Raw genomic sequence first — 23,870 nt, 5'->3', positions numbered from 1 at the left:
CTTCTCTGCCTCTGAGAGCTTTAAACGGGGTAACATTAGTGGTGGAATGGGGTGTGTTGAGATATGCCCAAACCTTGTTTTGTATGAAAACACCCACATCTACATTAGAGGCTAAGGCAGTTTGCACACCTTCTTTTATGAAGCGGTTCGCCCTCTCCACTAAGCCATTCGAAGCTGGGCAATACAAAGCAACTTTGAGATGTTGGATGTCATTGCTATTTAAGAATTCAGTAACCTGATTTGACAAAAAATGTTGACCATTGTCCGTGACAACATAATTGGGATTGCCTTCAATCTTAAAAATATTCTTTAAAAACAATATGACAGAAGCTGAATTTTGAGCATCTACAAAAGAATAATAAATCCATTTGGAGTAGTAATCAATAGCAACGATACAGTATCTTTTCTCCGCAGGAAGTAAAGAAAAGGGCCTGAAAAATCAATGGCAATTTTATCCCACGGAAGATCTGGGAATGGAACTGGGTATAGAGGTTTACTGTGCATTTTCCAATGTTTGTCCGAAACAACACAAGCTGGACAGTTCTCTATGAATGATCTTACTTGCTTGTCTAAACTAGGCCACCAATAAATGCTCCTGAGTTTTTTACACGTTGCTGAGATGACGAAATGGCCCTCATGAGCAAAATTTATGAGTTTATCCCGTAAATCCGTTGGAGGAATGAAAAGGCCATTTCTAAGACAAACTCCATTATCAAATGAAAGCTCTTCACTAACTTGTGCATAGGACCTAAGCTCATTATCTAGGTTTTTTGGATTAGGCCATCTAGTTTTAATGAAAACTCCAACTTTCCCCAATGATTTATCCTTAGACATAGCAGATGTCCATTCATCTTGTGAGATTTTGTTGGAGCATGTGGCAACGGCATCAACTAGACCAACCACACAATCTTTGGAAAAATCGTTCTCACCTTCGCTCGAATCAGGAAGGGGAATACGAGATAGACAGTCTGCTCGTACATTTTTCCCTCCTTGAATATATTTCACATTGAGGTTATACTCTTGTAGCTTGGAAAGTAGTCTAACTAATCTGGCAGATGACTTACCTAAACCATTCCCAGATAGTAAAGAAACCAATGGTTTGCGGTCTGTAAATATTTCACACGGGATGCCCCAAATATAGGTTTTGAATTTTTCAGTGGCCCATACTATGGCCAGTGCTTCCCGTTCAATAGTGCTATAGTTACACTCGGTAGATGTTAAAGCTCGGGATGCAAAGGCAATAGTACTCTCCTTACCATCCACCCACTGGCCGAAAACTGCCCCAAGACCTTTTTGACTAGCATCTACACACATGAAAGGTTTGGCACTTGGGACAAAAGGGTGTAATGCTGGTGCATTAATAACCAGAAGTTTAACTCGATTAAAACATTCCTGAAGCATGTCATCCCATGTGAACTTGGAACCTTTCTTGAGTAAGGACCTCAGTGGCTGAACAATTTGTGCATAACCAGGGACGAACCTAGCATAATATTCACAAAGGCCAAGGAAAGAACGCAACGCGTCTTTGTCTGTTGGAGGAGGAGCATTACGTATGGCTTCAGCATTGCAAAATTTTGGTTTGATGCCTTCGTTGGAAATAAGATGACCCAAATATTCAACTTCATGAACTAGTAGCTTGCATTTACTAGCTTTGACAGTCATGCCTTTGTCTTGCAATATGGTGAAAACCTTATTAAGAATGAGTGTGTGTTCTTCCTCAGTCTCTGTGTGGACCAAAATGTCGTCTTGAAATGCCTGGACCTGTCGAAGGTCACCAAATAGGTTATCCATGAGTTTTTGAAACACACTTGCGGCTGATGCTAGATAAAACGGTAATTTCAAGTATTTAAATGCACCGAATGGTGTCACAAAAGCAGTAAGTGGTTGCGAAGTGGATGATAGATGGATCTAATGGTATGCAGAATGCAAATCGATCGTAGAAAAGAATTTAGATTTACCAATGTTTGCGAGCATTTCATGAATGTGTGGTAACGGGTGGCAGTCTACCAGGATGTTCTGGTTAAGGGATCTAAGGTCAACACACAGCCTGAGGTCGCCAGACTTTTTCTTCCGTAAAACTACCGGAGAAACCCATTCAGAAGCATCTATTGGGGCAATGATACCCTCCGTTTGCAAGTTGGATAGAAGAGTTTTCAAATCCTCTCTGATGCTAATAGGGATTGGTCTTACTTTGTGTACAACTGGCGTGGCATGCTTTTTAAGGACAATAGTATGTTCAAACCCCTTGACAGTACCAACACAATTCTTAAATACATTCGGAAATAGTTGTGCAAACGTGTCAATAATAGGAGTTTGGTTAGCAATAGACAAAATATCGGATGGTACATCTCCTAAAACAATAGGGGGATCTTGACCCGGACGTAAAATGATACCTAATAAGGCGAGATCCTTCCAACCAACGATGTCTCTGCCTTTGATAGCTACATAAATTTTGGTTTTGATTGATCTGCCCAAACAAATCAGTGTATCCCAGAAATAACCTATTAAATCAATATCTTGTTCTCCGAATGCTTTTGGGTTAATGTCAGGAGGAAGCAAAGGAAACTTGTTAGGCCATAATCTATAAAATGTAACATCAGCTAAAATGGTAACAAGTGCACCTGAATCTGCCATAGCTAGAACAACTTTGTTATCAATACAGATATCTGTGAATGGCCCTTTAATGGGTTTGTCAGAATACTCAGGAATATCAATGGTAACCACTATATTGGAAAACTGGGAAGTGCAATCTTGAATTTCAGGAGGGTCGACAGTATTATTAGAAATTCTAATTCTGTTAGGGTTACTGTTGGTATTGTATGATGTGTAATTTGACCTTTTGTTGCAAACACTTTGAAGATGTCTAAATATTTGACATTTACCACATTTTTTCCCTAAAGCTGGGCAGGAAGGGTTATTACCAATGTGGTTTCTTGATCCACAACGGAAACAAATTAATTGTGTTATAGGGTTTTGATTTCTCATGAACCTTCTATCGGGGTATTGTTTCGGATTAATGGCACAAACAGTGTTCTCTTCAGAGATAAAATTCGTGGTTTGAGGTAAAGCTTGTTGGGAACCACCTTGTGTAAGTAACTGCATGGGTTGAACACTAGATAAGACTTTGGACGTAACAATTGACCTCTCAATGCTTTTTGCGATATCAATTGTTTCGGTCAAAGTGGGATTGCAAGAGGTGAGTAATCGTTCTTGTATTTTCTTGGAAAAGCAATGGAACACGAATTGATCCCTTATATACGTGTCAACATTTGCACCAAAATCACATTTTTCAGCCAGTACTCTCAAGTTCGCAATGTAATCCTCTATTAAGTCATCTGATGTCTGTTTACACATCGCAAAGTTAAATCTTTCAAGAAGAACGCTTGTTGAATCAGGGTATTGTTTCCCCATACGTAGTTTGGCTTCCACAAAAACATTCCAAATAGTGTCTTCGGACGTAGGTGCTGGGTAATGTGGAACGTTCTCAAAGACTCTACGTCCGGCAGCGCCTAAATGGTTGAGCAGTAATGCTAACTTCCTGGTAGGAGCATAAGCATCCGTACCAATAGCAGTTAGGTAGTTCTCAAAATCTTTTAACCACTCTGTCCACTTCAGTTCGGGTTTACCTGGTTTTAAAAGAAAAGTAGTAGGCTGGATGACTCCTTGAGCAGTTGCCATAACAAATGAAGCTGTGAAATAAAATAAGAAAACACAAAAATAAAATACAAAACCAGGGAAGCAAAAAGTTAATTGAGGCAAGCAGCGTGTGGGTTTTGAAGGACGACACTCAATTATTGAGTTGCACCGAGATTTGTGCATTAACGGGTGTGAAACCACAGAAATCGAGTGTTTGTATGAAACTTGCTTCAAAACTTTCCCAAGATGGCCGCCGACGTGTGACGTCAGTACGCTCCCATGAGGCTTTGCTGTCTTCCTATCGAGGCAGACATGGAATGCCAGAAGGATGAACCGCCAGGTGGAACGTCTCCGTAATGAAGGCTCTGAGCGCTCTCTCGGAGCTCGAGATGAGTGGCGCGAGCAACCAGTGACGTGCAAGGTAATGCCCCGTCTATTCAAATTTTAACTGCTGTGATTATTAAAGTCCCGAAAGCGCTTCCTTAAATCTGTTTGCGCAAGCGCCTGACCCACCTCAATGATCCGCACTGTTCCGGTGGGTGGCAGCGTGAAGATAGGGACGGCCGGGGAGCTCTGAGTTCCGTTGGTCAGTATGCCAACTGACGATCTTCAAACCCCACTCCTGGTACCAAGAAATGTAAAGTGCTAGACAACAGGAACCATACATAAGCACGAATCCAAATCCGGGAATGATTTCTGTTCATAGTTTAATTTCACCAGTAAAATAATACAAAGAGCTCACGGCAGAGGAAAGACAGCCTCCGTAAACCCAGGCAACTGTACGAATAACAACAGACCTCGAATCCTAGAATACAGGGACAATAGAACGATGGCACAGTACAAATCCAATCTAAAGGATAACACATTTAAAGGGACAGATACAGCATACTACAAGTACCCGTCTGTACCAGGCCCCGTACCCTGGTATTACTGTGGGAAGCCCGTGACAGGGAGCGCACCAAGGTGGCCTTCAGTGCGCTTTGCAAGTTCCTGTTTTTACGGAATGTAGCGCCTGGTGATGTAAGGGCTCGGACTACTCCGCGAGCAGCTATGAAGGGAGTCAAGGAAAGGCTACAGGAAAGATAGCGCTGACAAACGAGTCATCTGTGTGTGAGCTGCGGTCCCATGGCCGAGGCGAGGGCTGGGCTTTAAATCCAGCGCCCAAGAGCGGGCCTCTAGGAGCAGGGTCTATTGACAAACCCCACATTTCCACCCCCCCCTACATTGGCCACAGCACTGTGGACAGGCAGCATGAGGCGCCTGCCCACCTGATAACTCACTCCCGGACGGTAGGAGAGTCAGGTACCACCCACGCCTTGAAGAACCGGCCCGCCTTCTGGAGGCGCATTTATACCTCCGGGGACCGAGCCGGGCCTGCCAGAGGGCTCAAGGGGGCGTGAGCGGAGGGCTGCAACGCCTGATGCTCGGTGGGGCTGGGGCAGAGGCAGTGCAGGGGCAGGAGTGTCTGTCCCAACAGGCACGGGAGGGCTGGGGTACAGTCAGTGCGGGGCAGGACTGTTTGCCCGACATAACGGAAACGGGAGGGCTGGGGCAAAGTCACTTCGGGAGGCCAGACTGTCTGCCCAACATGACGGGCACAGGAGGGCTGGGGCAGAGTAGATGCGGGGAGCAGGACTGTCTGCCTGACACGACGGGCACGGAAGGGCTGGGGCAGAGTCAGTGCGGGGACCAGGACTGTGTGCCCCAACATGATGGGCATGGGAGGGCTGGGCGTCATCCCTCACATGCCAGTGTTTGCACCCGAGAGGTGAACCGGCTGAGAGACAAACGGAGTTTGATTTTCATAGGTGAGGTGTTAGGGCAGGGTCAGTCACATGTCTCTGAGAAGTGTAGTGGCAAGGGAAAGAGTACATATGTCTTTCCCTCTGAAAGGTAATAGGTCTGGGATGGAGTCAGTCATGTTATTCTTTGCACCTGAGAGGGGGTAATGCCGGGGCAGAGCTGCCAGGTATCCCAGGTCCACGTGTGACTAGTTGGTCCAGCCCTAATTTTTCTTAGAATTCTGGGACATGTAGTCCTGGTTTTATGCTGGGTCAAATAAAACCACAAGTCCCACACTTCCAAAAAAAAAAAACCTGGCCTTGATAAAGCAGTCACATATGGACCTGTGAAACTTGGCAGCTATGTGCCAGTCTCTGCTTCTGAGAGGTGAAAGGGCTGGGGGAAGAGTCATATTCTTTCCCTTAGAAAGGTAACAGGCCAAAGGTAGAGTCGATCACATCCGTGTTTGTACCCTAGAGATGATAGTGCTGGGGCAGTGTCAATCATGTTAGTCTTTGGAATTACTTGAGCCAGTCACATTGTATTATAATTGCATTTATATAGAGCTTACTACCCGATACGAGGCGTCAAAGCATTTTTTCGGCGAGTAGCATACTACACCGGGACCCATGGAGGATTACTGTTGAATTAGTATAGTGAAATATGAAAGTAATTTTACGTGGTGGATAGGTTAGTCAGTCATTTGGATTCAGAAGGATAGAAGAAGAAACAAGCAATTGCAATGCAATAGGTCTAGCAGTTACGCGAGTTCAAGCTATTGGCATTGTAAATAATTCCTTTTATTTAGGTTTTTAAAAAGAAAACAAAAATAAAAGGCATTGTTATTTGCAATGTCAATAGCTCAAACTCGCGTAAATGCGAGACCTATTGCGTTGCAAATACTTGTTTTTGTCTCAACTGGTTGGTCTTTACTAAAAAACGGTCTAAGTGATGAAAAACACATGATCTGGTTGTGGGATGCTGGAACATTTCCACTCCTACACGGATGAAGTATAAGAATGTGTTTTTGAGCTTCAGATACACTCTTTATCAGCTAACTGAGGTTAGAGTCTGGTGCAGGCTTTATACAGAATTATTTTTTTCTCCCTTTTCTATAGCATTGGCTTAAAAGGTTAAACCTAGACAACACCCCGTTTTGCCATATCTTTCCCTCCATTCATACACTAGAGCTGGGAAACAGCAAACAATGATGTTTTAGGATTCCGTTGATTGTTTGTCATTTGGACCCAGTTTATGATTGTCAGGTGTCGAACTCTTCTTGGTATGGAGATTTGCTCGTTGGTCTAACCCAACTCTCAAGTAGATCGATTAGTTTCGCCTGCTGAGTATTTGCTAAGACCAAAGCTTTCAACGTGCCTTGAAATTTAGACTGAATCAAAGACAAGTTAAGCATACAAACTTCTAGCACTACCCCTACACCGTGAAAGGCCAGGAAAGAGCCAGCAGCTTGCATACATTTCGAGAATACGGATTTATCACCTTCACAAAATAGACTTCTGATAAGGTCAAATGTTATTCTTTATTTGAACAAAATGATCACAAAATCCAAGATTTAAGCATGGAGAGGAAAAGGGGCACATGCTTGGAGAGAAACTCTGTAGTAATTTAAAAAACTGCATTAAAAACATAATTGGCTGTTTGTCCCAGACCAATGGATGAAAAGGTAGGATTCCATTTCAGCATTTGACACAGACAAACAACTTAAAGTGTGTTGATACAAAGTATTGTACGGAGGTCGACATTGGTGGGCAGTTCTCCTATTGGAGGAAATGTGAGAGTTCAGACAGAACAGAGTCAGCTACTTTTTCGATACAGGCTTTAAACTTAGAATTATTAGGTTTCTAGCGGACATTATGAGAGAGCTACGACAACTAATTTGGTTCAGTTCTGTTGGCTGTAGAGACAAGCATTGGCATAGCCAATAGGTCTCGCCTTTGGGACCTTATAAGTGTTTAGCCAGAGCTATTGGCACATGTGGAGGATGGTTACACTTGAGGCAAAAGCGTAGGTAAAGCATCAGGCACGGGAAGCTGGGTACTTGTGGAGCAGTGGTACACGTGTGGAAGAGTTACAAGTGACGCACGGAGTCAAGAGAAGCAATGCACATGTAGGGACATATGCAATATTATAGGTAAATCAGGGGCATGGAAGCAGAGTAAGCATGAGGGATGGGTGCCGGCTGCGGAAGATCACACGTGAAGCATGCGGACACTGAAAGCAAAGGTTTACCAGCAGCAGGTGCATGTAAAAAGCACGCAGTGACGGCCGAAGCTTACCCTTGAAGGCAGAGAATCATATCCGACCAGGACCAGGGGAAAAGCGTGAGAGCTACGAAGGCACGGGTGGGTCGCTCCTCAAGCAGCGAAGGCTGCTCCTCCGTCTTCTATGCCGGGCGTCGGCTTCAGATCCCCCACGATACTCTCAGGACCGCCGTGACTCCAAGTCCACGAAGCGACATATGGCCCAGACAAGCCAGTTACAAAAGCAAGTGCCCTCTGCAAAAACACGGCAACTTGGCGCCAAGAGTCTGCTGCCAAATTGGACACACAGGAATTTCAGGGGGAACTCGCGTAACTTCAAAGACAAAAAAAAAATCAATCCTGAAAATGAAAATAAAAACCTTTGCGAAGCGAGAAGTCATATATGTGAAGAGAAGGAAAATAGACAACAATCCCCACACAGTATTAAAAGTAAGCATAGAATGCTGACGTGGGCTGTTTGTGCTCACTGCAGACCCAAAACTGGGAGTTATTTGTAACAAGGAAAAAGCGCACGCAAAAAAAAAGCGCTCGCCAGTCAGCCACTGTTTATTTTTGCATTGCGCTGTCACTTTAAGCGCGATGCAAAAATAAACATGCGGCCTGCTTTCCTTCTGCCATGAAAGGTTTCTTGTCTTTATGGGGCCATGTGTTTGAAACACATGGCCCCATAAAGATAAGAAAGATTTTACCACAAACGTAAACCAAGCGAGCCAGTCCAACCGGGACGGCTCTAAAAGAGAAAACTGTACGTCACTGGAAGCTCTTTACCAATGGCTGGCCACCGTTTAACATAAACGGTGACGCCAGCCAATGGAAAAGAGGGGCGGGGCTTAAACCCCGCTAGTGAAATCTACCATAACTCGTTAAATCTCGCCAGCGAGACTGCGCTTGTCTGCGCAGCCTACGCCAGGCGAGACCTAATAAAATCTAGATGGAGATACTAATAACACCACCTCAACCTGCAATATGGCGGTATGCTCTCCTATAATCTTTCCGGTATCTTTGTAGGTTTATGTTCAAAAACATGTTATTGTAATAAAAGCCACATAATGCACGAAACTGAAACATTTGCAAATATTTGAAAAGGCAGACTTCTGTTGTTATTTACATCAATAGACTTTACTTAGCCTGTTTTGCATATTAGGTTTTAAAACCAAGAGTTGCAGGTTTTTTCTCCCTTCGAATTGGCTCCCTTGCTCACTTCCACAGGACAAGTGGTGGCACATTTTTAATTTCGGCAGTGAAGTCATCTTTGGTAATATTTAGCCCAGAGAGGGCCATCACTAGAAGAATGCTATGCTAATTGCACAGATAAGAGAATACTCTGTACTGACATATTTTACTCAATGTTCTGAAACGCTAATTGCTTAAGAACGAGAAATAACCATGAACAAAAGTCAATATGGCAACAAAGAAGTCTTTAACATTTAGAAGACTATAAATATTGAGGAGAGATTTGTTTGGCTGTGCACTCAAAAAGTGAATCCTTGACTCAATTATAAGATGATCCAGGTGATGCCATTAGTCACTCATTTGTTTATATGTGCTCAGCGAAGCTGAAATTCAGACAGTGGTGCTCAAGAGAGAGGTATGATAAATCAATAGTAAAACCAGTCTGACTCCCAGCCTAACTTAAGAAAAAACAGGCATTTTTCGTATTGTGTATCACTCAGACATGTCCATTTCTATTACCTACTTACTGTGATTGATACCCTGTCACATCAAGCAGTAGGTGTGTGTGGGGTAACGTTTCTTGTAAATACTGAAGATGTAATAAGATGGCTTTGAGAGAGAATCAAGAGTCGCAAAAATTACCACAAACGTTTATGACGTTCATTAAAAAAAATCCATAAAAGGGTAGGTTTGCTGCAAGCATGTTTGTTTTTTAAGATAATTACAGAAGAGTTAAATCAACAAGTGGAATTGCATTGCAAGGAGTCTAATGTAAATAAAAGAGCTTAAAATTAAACATGATCCTTTTCTCACGAAATAAAAAAAAAAGTTGCTTGAGGTGACCTTCCTTGTAGGCGAGATATATATATCTATATCTCCATATGTATTTTCATGAACTCAAGGCATCAGACTTGAGGATTTAAAATAGGTGATGCCGAAAACTACTGGAGATTCAAGACCTAGAACATCGCACAGGTTGCAATCCCAGATACGAGTGAGCCTCCTAATGCAGAAGGAGCAACTTGTAGGAAAACATCAACAAGAAAAAGTTACAATGATACCACTGTCATTCTTGAGCAAAGTGAAAGTAAAGGCACTGAAGACGACATGGCCTTGAATAGAATGGGATTTACAGCAGATGCAACAATACAGAGTGGGTGCAGATCTACATTAAAATTCTGCCCTCAACTACCACCTGGCAATAAGATAGATCTATTTTACGAATTGGTAGTGGATGAGTTGAATGGATTGAGTAAGAAGGGGTGCAAGGTCGAGGAACATCAAGGAATTACTCGCCGGTAAAACGACTGAATAGAAAGGATATCACTGGAATGCATAAATGTCAGAATTGCATACATTGCAATAACGTTATCAAGGGTAACAAGATCTCTCATCCACACACATGGGAAAGAATTAAGTTATTTTTTAAGGGAGATTGCAATACCAACACTGTGATTTACTCTATTAAGTGCCCATCTGTATATCGGCAAGACCGAAAGGAAACGTAAGATTTGGATTTCCGACACAAAAGCCGTATTCGCAACATGAGTGCCACATTGCGTTTAGCTACACATTGGACGGATAATCGCCGCACCATAGCATGGATCAAGTTTCAGATCTTAGAAACAGTAGCAGAACAAACATGATTAGACATCAACAAATGCTTACTGCAAAGGGAGATTTTTTGGATAAAGCAGTTGGGCACATTGAAACCGCGGGGGCTCCATATTCGACTGGAGATGAGTGGTTTTCTTTAAAATATATACAAGTAACTTAGTGTCACTTACGTTGATCCCTTTGTCATATATTCTTTCAAATACATGCACATTTAGGATCTTTGGATTTAAAGGGTAACACAGAATGGTTCTTAGCTTGGGAGAAGGATTATACATTGCATTATTGAATGAAGTATACAGATGGCTTATAAATCGGCAGGAATGTACATTTACATAACTATGTTACTTTGTTTTACAGAGACGCACCTGAAGAAGTGACGGCAGCAGTCCCGAAATGCATTGGGCTTTTGTCTTTAAATTATGTTTTGTTGCAATGATGTTGAATTAGTATTGTTACTTTTTTTTAAGTGACTGTAATAACATTACAGCATTCGCATGTATCGTTCAGCACAATAAGGAATTTATTGATTAAAACTTTGTAAGACCAAAGATTATCAAAATGCGTTCGGTTCAAAAAGATTGAATTCATGATTATAAGTATGATAGTTTGTACATCATTTTAGGTTGTGCGCACCTGGATCCAGCAGGCTATTTGCCTTCAGGCCCCCCTTCTTTTCTTGTATGACTTGGTGTGTTAGGTACACACCATCAGGCGTAGCAAACTGATCATCAAAAAGTTTTGAAAAATTCTTTGGTTTACAAAGTAAATGCAAGGAGTGTGTAGCCAACACCACTGTTCAGTGTAATTATGTGGGACAGTGGTATTAAGTGGAGTGTATTTATGTTGCATTGAATAGTGTGTAAATGTGACGTGTAATTATGTGGTACTGAGTGGTATTATGTGGAGTGTATGTTGTATTGAGTAGAGTGTAATTATGTGGCGTGTAATTATGTGGCACTGAGTGGTATTATGTGGAGTGTATTTATGTTGCATTGAGTAGAGAGTAATTATGTGGCTTGTAATTATGTGGTACTGAGTGGTATGTGGGGTGTATTTATGTTGCATTGATTAGTGTGTAATTATGTGACACTGAGTCGCATCATGTGGAGTGCTTTGTGTTGCATTGAGTAAAGTGTAATGATGTGGCGCGTAAATATGTAGCACTGAGTGGTATTATGTGGAGCGTTTTTATGTTGCATTGAGTAGAGTGTAAATGTGGCTGTGATTGTGTGGCACTGAGTGGTATTATGTGAAAACGCTATAAGAGGATGGGGAATAAGATCTATCCATGGTGCCTCCTGCCTGCGTTGAACGCCTCATGGCTGAGCTTTAACAAAATGAGACTGTGAAAGTTAATCCTAAGTAAACATAAAAGAAATATGTGAAGAACCATCGCACAACCTACTGTGCTCACATGCAACTCAAATTATAAGGAGTTTTGTAAAATTACAACACGTTTTTCCTCACCTGGTTTGTGTCGAGTGGTGGCAGAAAGTAAAAACAAACACAAAACAAGCGCTGATGCGAAAGTGATGCGACCGTGCTATAAATTAGTAACCTGATCCACGACCATCTGCCAGCCTGCGCGCCGCTGCTCGCTCCCGAGACCCAAAGGCCATGGGAGTGAACGTTTAGAGGAAAGGCGGGACATGCACCCGTCTTTGGCCATTTGCGTGCTTTCATTATTGAAAGCCACACGCAAAGGCCAATGGAATGTGTGGGAGGAGTCCGACCCACACTAAGAAGTCTCTGGGAAGTCTGGAGTGATTCCAAGAGGCCCTCTCCTAGTGCAGCGCATGCGCGCTGCTCTAGGCTCGACATAAAAAGGCTACAGCCACAAACTTAATTCTCAATGCTAATAGTGGCCACCCTGCTGTTTTAAAATGGAGCATTCTATATGGCCAAATTTGAGGGTGAAAAGAATTTGCTCAACGAAGGACTATGAAAATGAAATACCCAAAATGAATGGAAGATTCACCATTAAGGTTACCCATCCAATGCCCTAAAGGAAGCTAAGGAGAGGGTTGATTAAAAAAAAAAACAAGAGAAAAATTTCTATACCAATAGAACACTGAACTAACTAGGAAAGATGGTAAGGTAAAAGGCTCTTTCTCCAATTCGATCCAGCTCAGTCCAGCATCAAGAAAATCCTACCAAAAAGTTGGCATATATTGGAAAAGGATGAATATCTCAAGGGAGTCACTGGCATGGGTCCCCTAATAACATCTAAAAAAACACAAGATCATTGGGGGACATTCGTACACAAAGGTTTTATGATGCCGGAAAAGAAAGGAATTTGCCAAACAAAAATGAATGGTTCTATAAAATGCACTTCCTGAAAAGCCTGCCAATATCGACTAAACCAAAAAACACATCAGACATATGAGGGTCGCATTGTTACAATTCAGGACCGAATAATATGTGACACTGACTTTGTATTATATGTTTTGAAGTGTGACTGCAACAAACTATACATTGGAAGCACAATCAACAGACTGAGGATCAGGATATTGCAACACATGCGAGCCATAAAGATTGGGGACCGGAGTTACCACGTGGCCTGTCATTTTGAAAAACACCAAGATCAATCATTGGCAGGCTTCAAAGTGAATAAAATAAAGCATGTAAAGATGAACGCACGAAGAAGTGATCGAAAAAAGGAATTGAGAAAGAGGAATCCAGGCTATTTGTGACACTGGGCATAGAGACCACTTGGGGACACAACACTGATGCAGAATAGCATGTGCATTTATAATCCTGCATTAATTTGTTGTTTCTAGACCCACTATTTCTCTACACTCATCGATGCAGCATTCTTTAACTGTGTCAGTAAGAGTCATGGCTACAGTGATTTATTGAATTTTTGATCATGTCACCTTATGGTTGGTCTGTTTACCCTTATGAATTTAGAGAGTATTCTGCTGATGTTGCGAACATTCGCTTAATCAGGTATGCTTGGTGTACTATTACAATTGGTTCAGCACAGGTGTTGATATGTAGCACTTTAGCCCTTATATGAAACTCCCTCAGCAGCTCCAAAACGAGACTTTCATAATGAATGGTTATATAAATACCCTGTAATATGGCTCTGTGAAAATGATACACTGTCCCACTTAAATCCACTTCAAGCCAGTGATGAGGGGTATACATATGCCCAATTGATCCTGGATATCGTCCCATATACACTTTGGGTAGTTCCATATTAACATAAATGTCTGCACAAGGAGTGAGACATACCCAGAGTTATTGACCAAGGTTTTATTTATGTGATTTATTGATCATGGAACCCTGCCCTCATACACTTGGCCATTGACATTACTGTTCTTGATAGCTGGACATGGAATTGTCTGGGACATCAAAATAACCATAATCATAAGACTGGAAGTTTGTTGCAGGATCAACACATTATTTATTTCTTCCACCATTGATGCCTGATTAATGCCATAATAGCATTAGTTTAACGTATCTGAAACCCTACGCAGTCGTCAATAACATGCTGAGTTACTTCAAGCGTCTGAGGATGCACTCCTCATTCTCGCTCTTCACTTTAATGCTCAACCTGCACTCACAGCACACAAGGCACTCACACTGATCACCATGCACTCACACAATTCACCTGCTCATCCTGCACTCACAGTGATCACTCTCACAATGCACTTGTGCTGTTCACCCTGTAGCTCACCCTGCAGTCTACTATGCACATCACAGAACTGTGAGTAAACTATAAGTAGCGATATAAAAAAATGAAATATTTGCTAGAAAAGTGCTATATAAAGAGTTGAGGTGCACTGTTGGTGAGTGGTAGTGAGGAAATTCACGGAGAAGGAGGAAATGGAAGAGGGGCGCCAAAAAAAGACTGTTGCACTGTGTTCGACTAGGGCCAACCCTGTCTGGGAGTTTTAGCCCCCCTCATCCCCCCCTCCCGAAGTTCTGGTACAGTTGCGCCCTTGGATGCTATTATCTTTTTCCAGATCCTCATACGAAAATATGAGTTCATCCCCTTAATATTCTTGTCCCTTTCAGCACAGAACAAGATCTATCAGAGGACTGTTGTGGTGTGGTTATCATTCTTGTGCACAAGATGGACGCATGCAGTCTTCCATGGAGGGTCTTGCATGTGATCCTCGTGAACAAACTTGTTACACTCAACTGTGTTCCACGCTCTATGTCCGTTTGTTGTTAGTGGACTTTCAAGCAACGTTCCTTTTCGTGCTTGAATCCGCAGCAGCTGGACGCCGTGGTCGTGGGAATATGTTACTTGCGAATAAACACCCTTTCAATCATGTACTTCTCACCGCTTCTTATTCAATAAGGACTTAAGAGGAACAGGAAATTGTAGCTGAGGTTATTCTGGGGAAATGTATTCAGTAGTAAAAAGTAGTCTACGCTACAACAGCTCTAAGCGTTTGCGCTGCCCACGAAAGGAAAAACTAACAGGTAACGTTGGGTGCTGAGCACCGCCCGCGGTCCCCACCACCCATCACCACTAGCTTGCCTCTTACCCTGGTTCGCTTCATCCGGATCCCTGTCACGAGTCCTAAAACCTGGGGGCAAAGCGGGACCGATAAGCTCTCGAGCCATTGTCAATTCGCGGAAATCACGGATGTCATAAACATCAAACGCATGCGTACTCCAGTAACAACAGAATGTGCGACAGGCCACGCCCATTCACTGGAAAGCCCTCGTGCCCTCGCACCAATACAAGTCCAATACAAGTCTACGGCGCGCCACGGTATCGAAATAGATAACAGACAACTACGCCGGGTTGTCAGTTGACTATAGACAACCTCTGGGCCATTTTTGTACACTCAAATTGTATCTTTCATTTCATGAATAAACATGGTTACTCACCTAAATATTTATTAGCCATGCGGCTTTTAATATATGCATTTAAGAATTTTGAAAACTATCTTAATAGCGATTTCTCAAAGCTGTAAAATTCATTTATAGATAAAAAAAAGTTTAAAGTACGGAGAAGAGAAATTACACTTCTCATTCGGTTTCTAACGACGTATTTGATTACTGTGTAGTTTATTTTAAATAATTTTCTTTAAAAATGTTGAGGATTCACTTCTTCCTCGAGTTGGTCTCATTTACTCAACTCGAAGGCTGTCGTGTTAGTTCCTTCTCTATGTTGGCAGCTCCACATGTTTTGTTGCAGTGACGCGAGTTTCCTGCGCCTGTCCATGTGTTCAACAAGCTGTAGAAAGGACTTTGCAGGACTTAGTAGATACCAATACCGTTACCATGGAACCCTTCATGCTGTATCCACCCCCCGATTTTAGCTCTCCTCCTCCCGGTTTTCTCCCTCCACCCCCTAGTTTCAGCTCCCCGCTTCCCGGCTTCTGTTCCCCACCCCCACCACCACCTCCACCCCCACCTCCTCCTCCTCCTCCTGACCCCCCTTCGGTGCTGCGTCCTCCTACCTTTCTACCCCAAGCATCCCTTTGGGGGTTAGGAGAGTGCGGTTTCTCCAATGCCTCAGGTGAAGACTGGTACAAAAGCCACCAGGCTTCATCGGCGAATCTGCAGAATTGGCACAACCAGCAACTGCTTAACCAGCAAAACCAGCACCACTGGCAGCAACACAACAGGCGCGACAAGAACCAGCAGACGCAGGGCCAGTCTCCAGGTTAGTACACTTAAACTGACAGCCCACCTCATTAGGTCTATTAATGAAAGGGTCGTTGTGAGAAAATGTGGTTTATTATATGGTGGGGTTATGAGACATCCCTGTGTTATAAACTCACAACCCTGTCTTGGGTTCAGTCAAAAACGTTCGTCAAACCTTAGTTCAACCCTGGCTACTGTAGCTTTGAGCAGTCAACTTAAAAGCATTTAAGCTGAGCCAAAACAACTAAATAAAGAAACCCGACTCTCAAGAAATCCAACACCAATTTGTTACAATAGACTGTATTTTTTTTAATGATTTTATATAAATACTTAAACAGTAAGTCACTACTTTTCACTCAACTGTGAACAAGTGCTGGCAAATTCAACAAATATGTCACGTAGGAATTTTTTTCACGAAAACTTTTGTCAAAGTTTAATGCGGTCACTTCCTGTTACTTTGGTTGACAAACTCCGGCAGGGTGCAGGTCAGTGGAGCTAACAAAGTCCCACAGAACAGTTACCTCAAAGAGGAAGTAGTCTCCAGCGATAATAGCAATGTACCATTGGCTTCTATGGAAGGCAATGGCATGTGGTCCTGATGCAAGGGATATAGGATGCGGAGGATGCCATGCGGTCGATTGGGGGGGAAGGGGCTACTATTCAGACCATGGTAGTTGTGGGCGACTTTGATTACCAGATTCAACGTCTCTCGAAGTCCTCTTTGATCCAGCAAAAGTCCAGTTGCCACTGAGCTACTAGTCTCCAGTCACAGTAAAACCAGTGGTTCCCCATATCTGCTAATAACGCTCCATCTGGGTGACCAAAGTGCATTCCAACGACTCTCCCGGGCCCTGCAGACTCGGGCGCAACATTTGAATGTCAGGACTCTGTCTCCTTGTCTGCACTGCTGCGGTGAGCGCTGATCAGGGTTACCAACACGCACAGGCAGGCTTCTCCAGCTTTTGTGGCCCTGGTTCTGGAAGTCAGCCAAATTACTCTGGAGGTCTCTGCTTCTGTTTGGGCTCGGGAACGACATATCCATGAGCTGGACACCACAGGCACAGTCCTTTCTTTGCTAGCCCAAGGAGCAGCAGGTGCAGTCCAACTTCAGTGCAGCCTTTCTTTGCCAAGTCCAAGGTCAACAGGGCAAAAATAGTTTTGCAGGCAGTTAAGTAGGGATAGGCATCCTGATGCTAAGCCTCTTCTCCAGTACAGTTGAAAAGGTCAATGTATATCTACTTTATGCTCAGACAGTGCCCTCAGGGGATGTCGCGGTCACTATCGAATGAGCTACTTGGAGCCCCCCTTTGTGATGACAACATCCTGTAAAGTGTAGCATTCAACTATCCCAGAGTGCTCTATTCTGCTCACTTCAAAGTTGGCTAAACCCTTCTCTGGGTGTGTGGCGCTTGGTAGCCCACCATAGAGGTCTTGGTATTTAGAGCTAGGTGCCCACAGAAAAACTAATTTGACCAAGGTTTTCCCTCACTGTACCCAACACTCTTCTGTCTACCTAAACAAAGGAGTGGCTCTTCTTGGTGTGTGCTCACCATTTTCACTTCTAAAGTGGCTTCCCCTTTGAAGCTCGCCTTTTGGGCTCACACCTTGTGTGGCTTTTCCTGCCATGTGGATATAATACTTCCTGCCCTCGCAGGCTCTTTGTAAACTTGCCTGAGAGTCGTTAACACTGTTCCCCCGGAGGCTAGAAGGCTGTCTGGAGGATGTGCAGCCTTAAACGGGATCTTGAAAACCTTTGGCAGAATAGTGGCAACTTACTAAAGTTGCGCTTAGCCCTCAAGTGATGTTAAATTGGATTTATCAATTTAATCAGATTTAATACACTGATTCTTTTGATACCTTGAAGTAGCAACTCTAGTAGTACATTCACAAGTAATCAGGGCTTGTAACTGAACTCTCCAATGGGGCTACTTGCCTTTCAACAGTCAAAATGACAGTGTTGGTTTTTACTGTTAGGGCCTTAAAAACAAGAAACTAAAGGTCTACCCTAATAATATAATGTACCCTGCTTTTAGGGCTCAGTAAGCCTGCCTTAGGGGTGACTTACAAATATTTAAACAAGCATTGCCAATGCAATAGGTCTTGCATTTGCAAGAGTTTAAGCGATTACCATTGTAAATGACAATACCTTTTATTTGTGTTTTTAAAAGCAGCACACACATAAAAGGCATTGTTATTTTTAATGCCACCAGCTCAAACTCTCGCAAATCCGAGACCACTTTAATGGTGGCCGCGCCCCCCCCCTTTCTTTAGACACTGCTCACCATATTCAGGTTACAGTGAGCAGCGTCTAAAGAAAGGGGCGCGGCGAACCTTAAAGTGAAAGCTTTTTAGGTCGAGGACCGTCCGGTCTGCCGAAGGCAGAACCGGAAGTCGGAGATTTAATGACTTGGAGAAGAGGGGCTTGAACCCGCCCCTCTTCTCCCCTATTCTCCATTGGCTGGCCTGTTGAATGCTGGCCAGCCATTGGAGAAGAGGTCCGTCACTCCGAACAGGCCCGTCCTTTTCGGATTTGGGGGCGTGTTTGTTTCAACTTTTCTGATTATCTCCTCCAGCCAATGGCAAGAGGAGAGAAAAGAAAAACTCGCCCCCGAATCGGAAACCACCGCTGCCTTTCTCCGAGGCATTTCTGCTTCGCCTCGGAGAAAGGCAGTGGTGTGCTGGACCGCGCTTGCCTTTTGCTCTGCCTTGTTTAATATTACTCCGGTCACCCTAGACCTTTGCATAGTGGGATACCTAACTAGGCTCTTACAATGTTGGAGGCAAAATTAAAACCGCCACTGCTGTTCATTTGAAAGCTACATTCTATGTATACAAAGGTGTTACCATAATCATACGGCGAACCCGAATCTTCTTGTGCCACCCACCAGGATTACAACCAATCACGTACGAGTAAACATATTCTATTAGTGGCTGGAACCTGTAGAAATCATGGATTGGTTGGAGATTGTTTCTGGCAGGATTGGTTAAATGTTTTTGGTCGCGTTATTCATTGGTTGAAGTGGCTCGGAGACTGTACTCTAGTTTTGGATTGGATGAGAAAACCCTGCTAACTGCTTCTCAAGAATGCTTCTTGAGTGTACGTGATCGCGCACGTCACGGGCACCGGATTAAATTGCAGTCCAGCCGTTCGAGCTCTTGGCCTCCTCCGACTCAGCTAACTCTAAGCCAGGTAGGAAGAATGTATCTGGTTTCCAGGAATCATAGGCTCTTGTTTTTATTTTGAGCAATTAAAATTTTGACGGGCAGGAATGGTAGCTTCCTCAGCCCCAAACTCCGTTGGTTTCTGTGTCCCCTCCTCCCCCCATCACCGCAGGAACTGTACTTAAAACGGAAGGCGCATATTATTTTGCACCCTTCCCGTGGATGCAGAAACGGGTGACTAGTTTAGTCATGTCACTCGCCTTCCCTTTCTTTGAAAAGGACAGTATTCTAATTATTTTTGTGTATACCTACGTTTTGTTCCTTGTGATCCTTTCACTTGCTTCGAGCACAGTAAACAGCGTTACGGAGGTCCTCTGGAGAATTTATTACAGCTAATGTGCCGTGTTTGCAGTACAGTGTGTACAGGAGATGAGAACAGTGTGCTTAAATATTTTTTCTGGCATAGCAGAGCGCCCTGCAAAATGTATAACGGTTTCCAATGGAGTGAAATCAGTGACCTAGAGTTACCCTAGTAGTAGGGTACCTGTTTGCCACTTACAATTCCTGCTGCTATTCGATTAAATGTATTGCGCAATTGCGGAGTGGTGTAGGTACGCTAAATTAGGAAATACATTAGTGCAGATACTCAGTACATCTCTGTTAAAAGCGTTAAAGAGCAGCTCTGCCCAGGTACTGCAACGGCAGACTAGGTGCAAGCGGCGATGGTCCAGGATCACTGGCTTCTCTGGCTGTCCCAAAGGGTGCTGTGTACCCGGCTGGCTCGTGAACTGATTAGATAAGCCCTACATCAAAAGCAGCACAGAGAAATCTATACCTGTGCTCGGGGCTTTAAGCATACATGCCAACATTTCAGAAGAGCAAAGTGGGAGATTTAAAAAAAAAAAAACATCGGGAGAATAGGGCTTGAATCGGGTTACTGTCATGTATGGGCCTTGGAAGTGTGCTGCTGCAGGATTGGACATTTGAAACGCAAATGCACGTTTTTTTCTTACCTTTCAGAAGCATGGAGCACAATGGCAGGCAGAGAGAGGGTGATGCAAGTGTTGTGCACTAGCCTGGCAGGTTGCTGGCAGTGCATACCCCTCGCCCCCCCTTCACCCCCCCCATATGTGGGGCTGCCCCCTAGTACTTCATAAGTCTTTTAAAGACCATTCACTTGTTAATGAGGCTTTGTTGGTTTTTCACCCCTTCTAGAGACCCTGCATCGACACTCTAAGTATTGCTGGAAGAATTAGCACGTTACATAATACTAAGCCCTGTCAGCTGAAAGTGAAACCCTCAAGGAATCAGGTTTTTGCTTGCAGGAATCGGGAGGCGGGTGACTAGCCTTGAAATTGGTAGTCTCCCGCCTGAATCGGGAGGGTTGGCATGCCTGCTTTAAGTGGGATTAAAAAACTGAGGGGTCTCTGATAGAGTGCTGTAGTTGGAGGGCGTGGCTTAAAACACAAAAGCTAAACAACTGCGCTTAGTATAGTGTGCCGTCCAATTGGTATTTTGGTGCTTCTGTCCATTCATCCATATGTATAACACAACAAGTATCATTACACCTACAACAAGCCAGGGCTATTGGCAAGCCAGGGCTATTGGCTTTGTCGATGGTTGTAAGTTGCATAAGATAAATCAGCAACAACTGTCACTTCGTTGTATATAATATTGAAAATGCTACTTGCGGGCAAGGTTGTGGCGTAAGGCTAGAGAAGCTGACCTGCGAGCTGAGAAAGCAGGTTCAAGCCTCATGTTGGCTCAATCAACATCCTGTGATTTAAAAAGTGAATATGCCTTTGTATAATGTAACCAGTGCTCATGAAAAGCGCTTTAAGTTTGCACTTTATAAAACTGAAAAACGATTTTCTTGGAAATTACATCAAAGGCAGTGCCGGGTAGTACAATTGCAGAGTTAAGGGTTTTTTTTTTCCCACCCTTAAAAGAACATAATAGCTGTCTTAGGCCTTATATAAAAAGTTTCATAATGTCAAATAAAATGCTTGCAAAGCATTAATTTAATTCCCCAGAATCCCAAACTGGAAAAAAATATCCGAACATTTGGAGCTCTGCAGCAGCTCAGGAATTCGATTTATGGGCCTCTATGAAAAATAGAACTCTCCTTTCAGTCCTGCTAAATACACTAAATACAAAGACACTCAACAGATGCTGGATGAAGTCGACTGTAGCATAGAAGAGAGAACAATACATCTGAAGGGGGCATGCTTTATCGTCTGTGTGAATTATAGGGAGTGTGTATTCCAGTTCCTAGGTGATTTCTGATGTGCTCGAGTTTGAAGTGGAATTTGTTACAGTTTCTAGGTGTTTTCTGATCCTTCTGAGTACTATGGGGAGAGTGTCCAGTTTCTACAAGTTTTTGTACCTACCCGCCTTCTAAGTGGAGTGCATTCTAATTTCACAGTGCTTTCTGGTCTGTCTGATTTCTAATGGAACTGTGTTCCAGTTTCTAGGTGGTTTCTTATCTGCCTCAGTTTTGCAGAGAAGTATATTTGTTTCTAGGTGCTTTCTGATCTTCCCAAGTTTAAAGTGCAGGTTCTTCCAGTTTCTAGGTGCTTTCAGATGGGCCGGGGTACTAAGGGGGGATGTGTTCCAGCTTCCAGGTGCTCTCTGATCTGTCTGAAATCTAAGGGGAGTGTCTGACATGTTCCAGATGTTTTTCTCCTCTTGTGGATGGTAAACAAAATAATGTCATGAGCAATGCCAATAGCTCTAACTTTAACAATGCCGAGACCATTGCATTGTAAATGCTTGTTGTATATGTAGGGGTAAATGGTCCCAATGCCTTACTCGCCGTTTTAGTTGAGCACAATATACTGGGTGCACTTGTCCATGACAAAGGGGGAGACCCCTATCCCCCTAGGAGCAAGAGAATTCTGAAAAGACGTCTGGACAAGTAAGGATTGTTTGTGCGGATAAAAATATACCAGTACACGGTTTGCACTTGGTGAATTTTATATTTGACTCTTTTGATTCATCGAGTCAGTACAAGAGAGACAGCCAACACATGTTTCGCCCCATAAACATGGCCATCCAGCCTGGGGCTTCCTCAGGGCGTGAAAAGGGTATTAGTGCAGGACTGGGCTGTCCTGAATTTCAATCTTGTAGTCAATCTCAAATTTTGCGGGCTAGATTCCCAATTTCGGTCAATCTGTTCAGTCTGTACAGTCGACTGGATGGCCATGTTTATGGGGCGAAACACGTGTTGGCTGTCTCCTTTGTACTGACTTGATGAATCAAAAGAGTCAGATAATATAAAATTCACCAAGTACAAACCGTGTACTGGTATATTTTTATCCGCACAAACCACAATCCTTACTTGTTCAGACGTCTTTTCAGAATTCTTAAAGTGAAAGCGCGGTATGGGGCGCTTTCACCCAAAAAGAAATAAAGAAAGGTTCTGTAGCACGACCGCTAAACTGAAAGCAGACCGCGCAGTAAATTAAATAAATAATAGTGGTCGCTATAGTTAAAGCGGACCGTGCTGTAAATTAAATAAACACAGCCGCTATAGTTTAGGCGGACCACGCTGTAAATTAAATAAATACACTACTACAAAAAATCTAAAAGCAGCGGTGTGCTGCCTTGTAGGGAAGCATGTTGTGGGTGGAATAGTGTTAGATCATTAAAGAAAATAGTGCTCACAGCTTCGATAAAGCAGACTGTGTAACACCACAAGTAAAAGGTCCAGTCCTCATGGGAGGTTACGAATGTAGACTAGGCGGTACCAAGGAGGAACTACTAAGCCTATTTATCTGTCAAGAGAAACGATTTCGAGAGGACAGTAACAGGAGCCAATTGAAAAGATTGGTGGGAAATGGGCGTAGCTTGTATTCCATACCTGAATACAGCATGCTTCACAGAGCAGCGCATGCGCTGCTAAGGCTCGACCTAAAAAGGGTAATCGGGTTTGCAGAGATGGGCAGTGACCTTAATAACAGCCCTCCGTTTAGATGTTCAACATTGGGCCTGGCTTTCGGTCACAGGCCACAGTGATACTTTAGCCATGCAGAGGTGGTGGACTGGAAAGGAGCAGGCGAGGAAGCGGGCCTGCCGGCAGGTAGAGACATAGCAGCGGTAAATGTGATGAGAGGATTCTTCTGCATTAGTGATGACTGAGGCAAGATGCCAAGTGGGCAGCCGGTCTGATCAGTGCCCTAGGGGCGCTAGGCTAGTCCACACTTAAGAAGTGTTGAGAGCATCCCAGCGAAGATAGAGAGCCAGGTCAAAAGGAGCCAGTAGTCTTCAATCATGTGGCAAGTAGAATGACGAGACAGAGACCGGTTCAACTGAAGAGAGGCTGCATTTTTAATTGGGCGCTTAGGAAGGACCTGCTGCCCTCTGTGTGCAATAGATGGAGCGTTGTTATCATGAAAGATCGAAAGGCACAGAAGAAGCTTAACCTAGACTTTTTCAACTCCAGCAACAATCTGCTGGGGCAGAGTTGGCCAATGAGGAGCTTGGGATTGTTGAACTGGCCACGGCCAAGAGAAAAGGACGGGAGCCGTGGATGCCAGCTTAAAAGGCTGGAAGACAACTGTCAACCTCTGCGAATGAGGCTTGTTTGGAAAAAATGGAACCGTG

At 43.6% G+C, this 23,870-nt stretch overlaps 2 protein-coding genes across 2 annotated transcripts in view; one reads left to right on the top strand and one right to left on the bottom strand.

Moving 5' to 3' along the window:
- GPALPP1 (GPALPP motifs containing 1) overlaps positions 1–15,174 on the bottom strand; it is a 145,671-nt gene extending 130,497 nt beyond the window's left edge. Inside the window, exon 1 of the mRNA XM_085621823.1 lies at positions 14,993–15,174. Coding sequence (XP_085477949.1) covers positions 14,993–15,158 — 166 coding nt within the window. The 5' untranslated portion in view covers positions 15,159–15,174. The remainder of the gene's footprint in view (positions 1–14,992) is intronic.
- Positions 15,175–15,694: 520 nt separating this feature from the next.
- The window catches only part of NUFIP1 (nuclear FMR1 interacting protein 1), a 333,972-nt gene continuing 325,796 nt past the window's right edge, over positions 15,695–23,870 (top strand). The window contains exon 1 of the mRNA XM_085621822.1: positions 15,695–16,122. Coding sequence (XP_085477948.1) covers positions 15,738–16,122 — 385 coding nt within the window. The 5' untranslated portion in view covers positions 15,695–15,737. The remainder of the gene's footprint in view (positions 16,123–23,870) is intronic.

This window comes from Triturus cristatus, chromosome 8, assembly GCF_964204655.1.
Source record: "Triturus cristatus chromosome 8, aTriCri1.1, whole genome shotgun sequence".
In the NCBI taxonomy this organism is placed as follows: domain Eukaryota; kingdom Metazoa; phylum Chordata; class Amphibia; order Caudata; family Salamandridae; genus Triturus; species Triturus cristatus.
The sequence above is the reverse complement of the archived record's forward strand: the minus strand, read 5'-3'. Positions and strand labels throughout refer to the sequence as shown.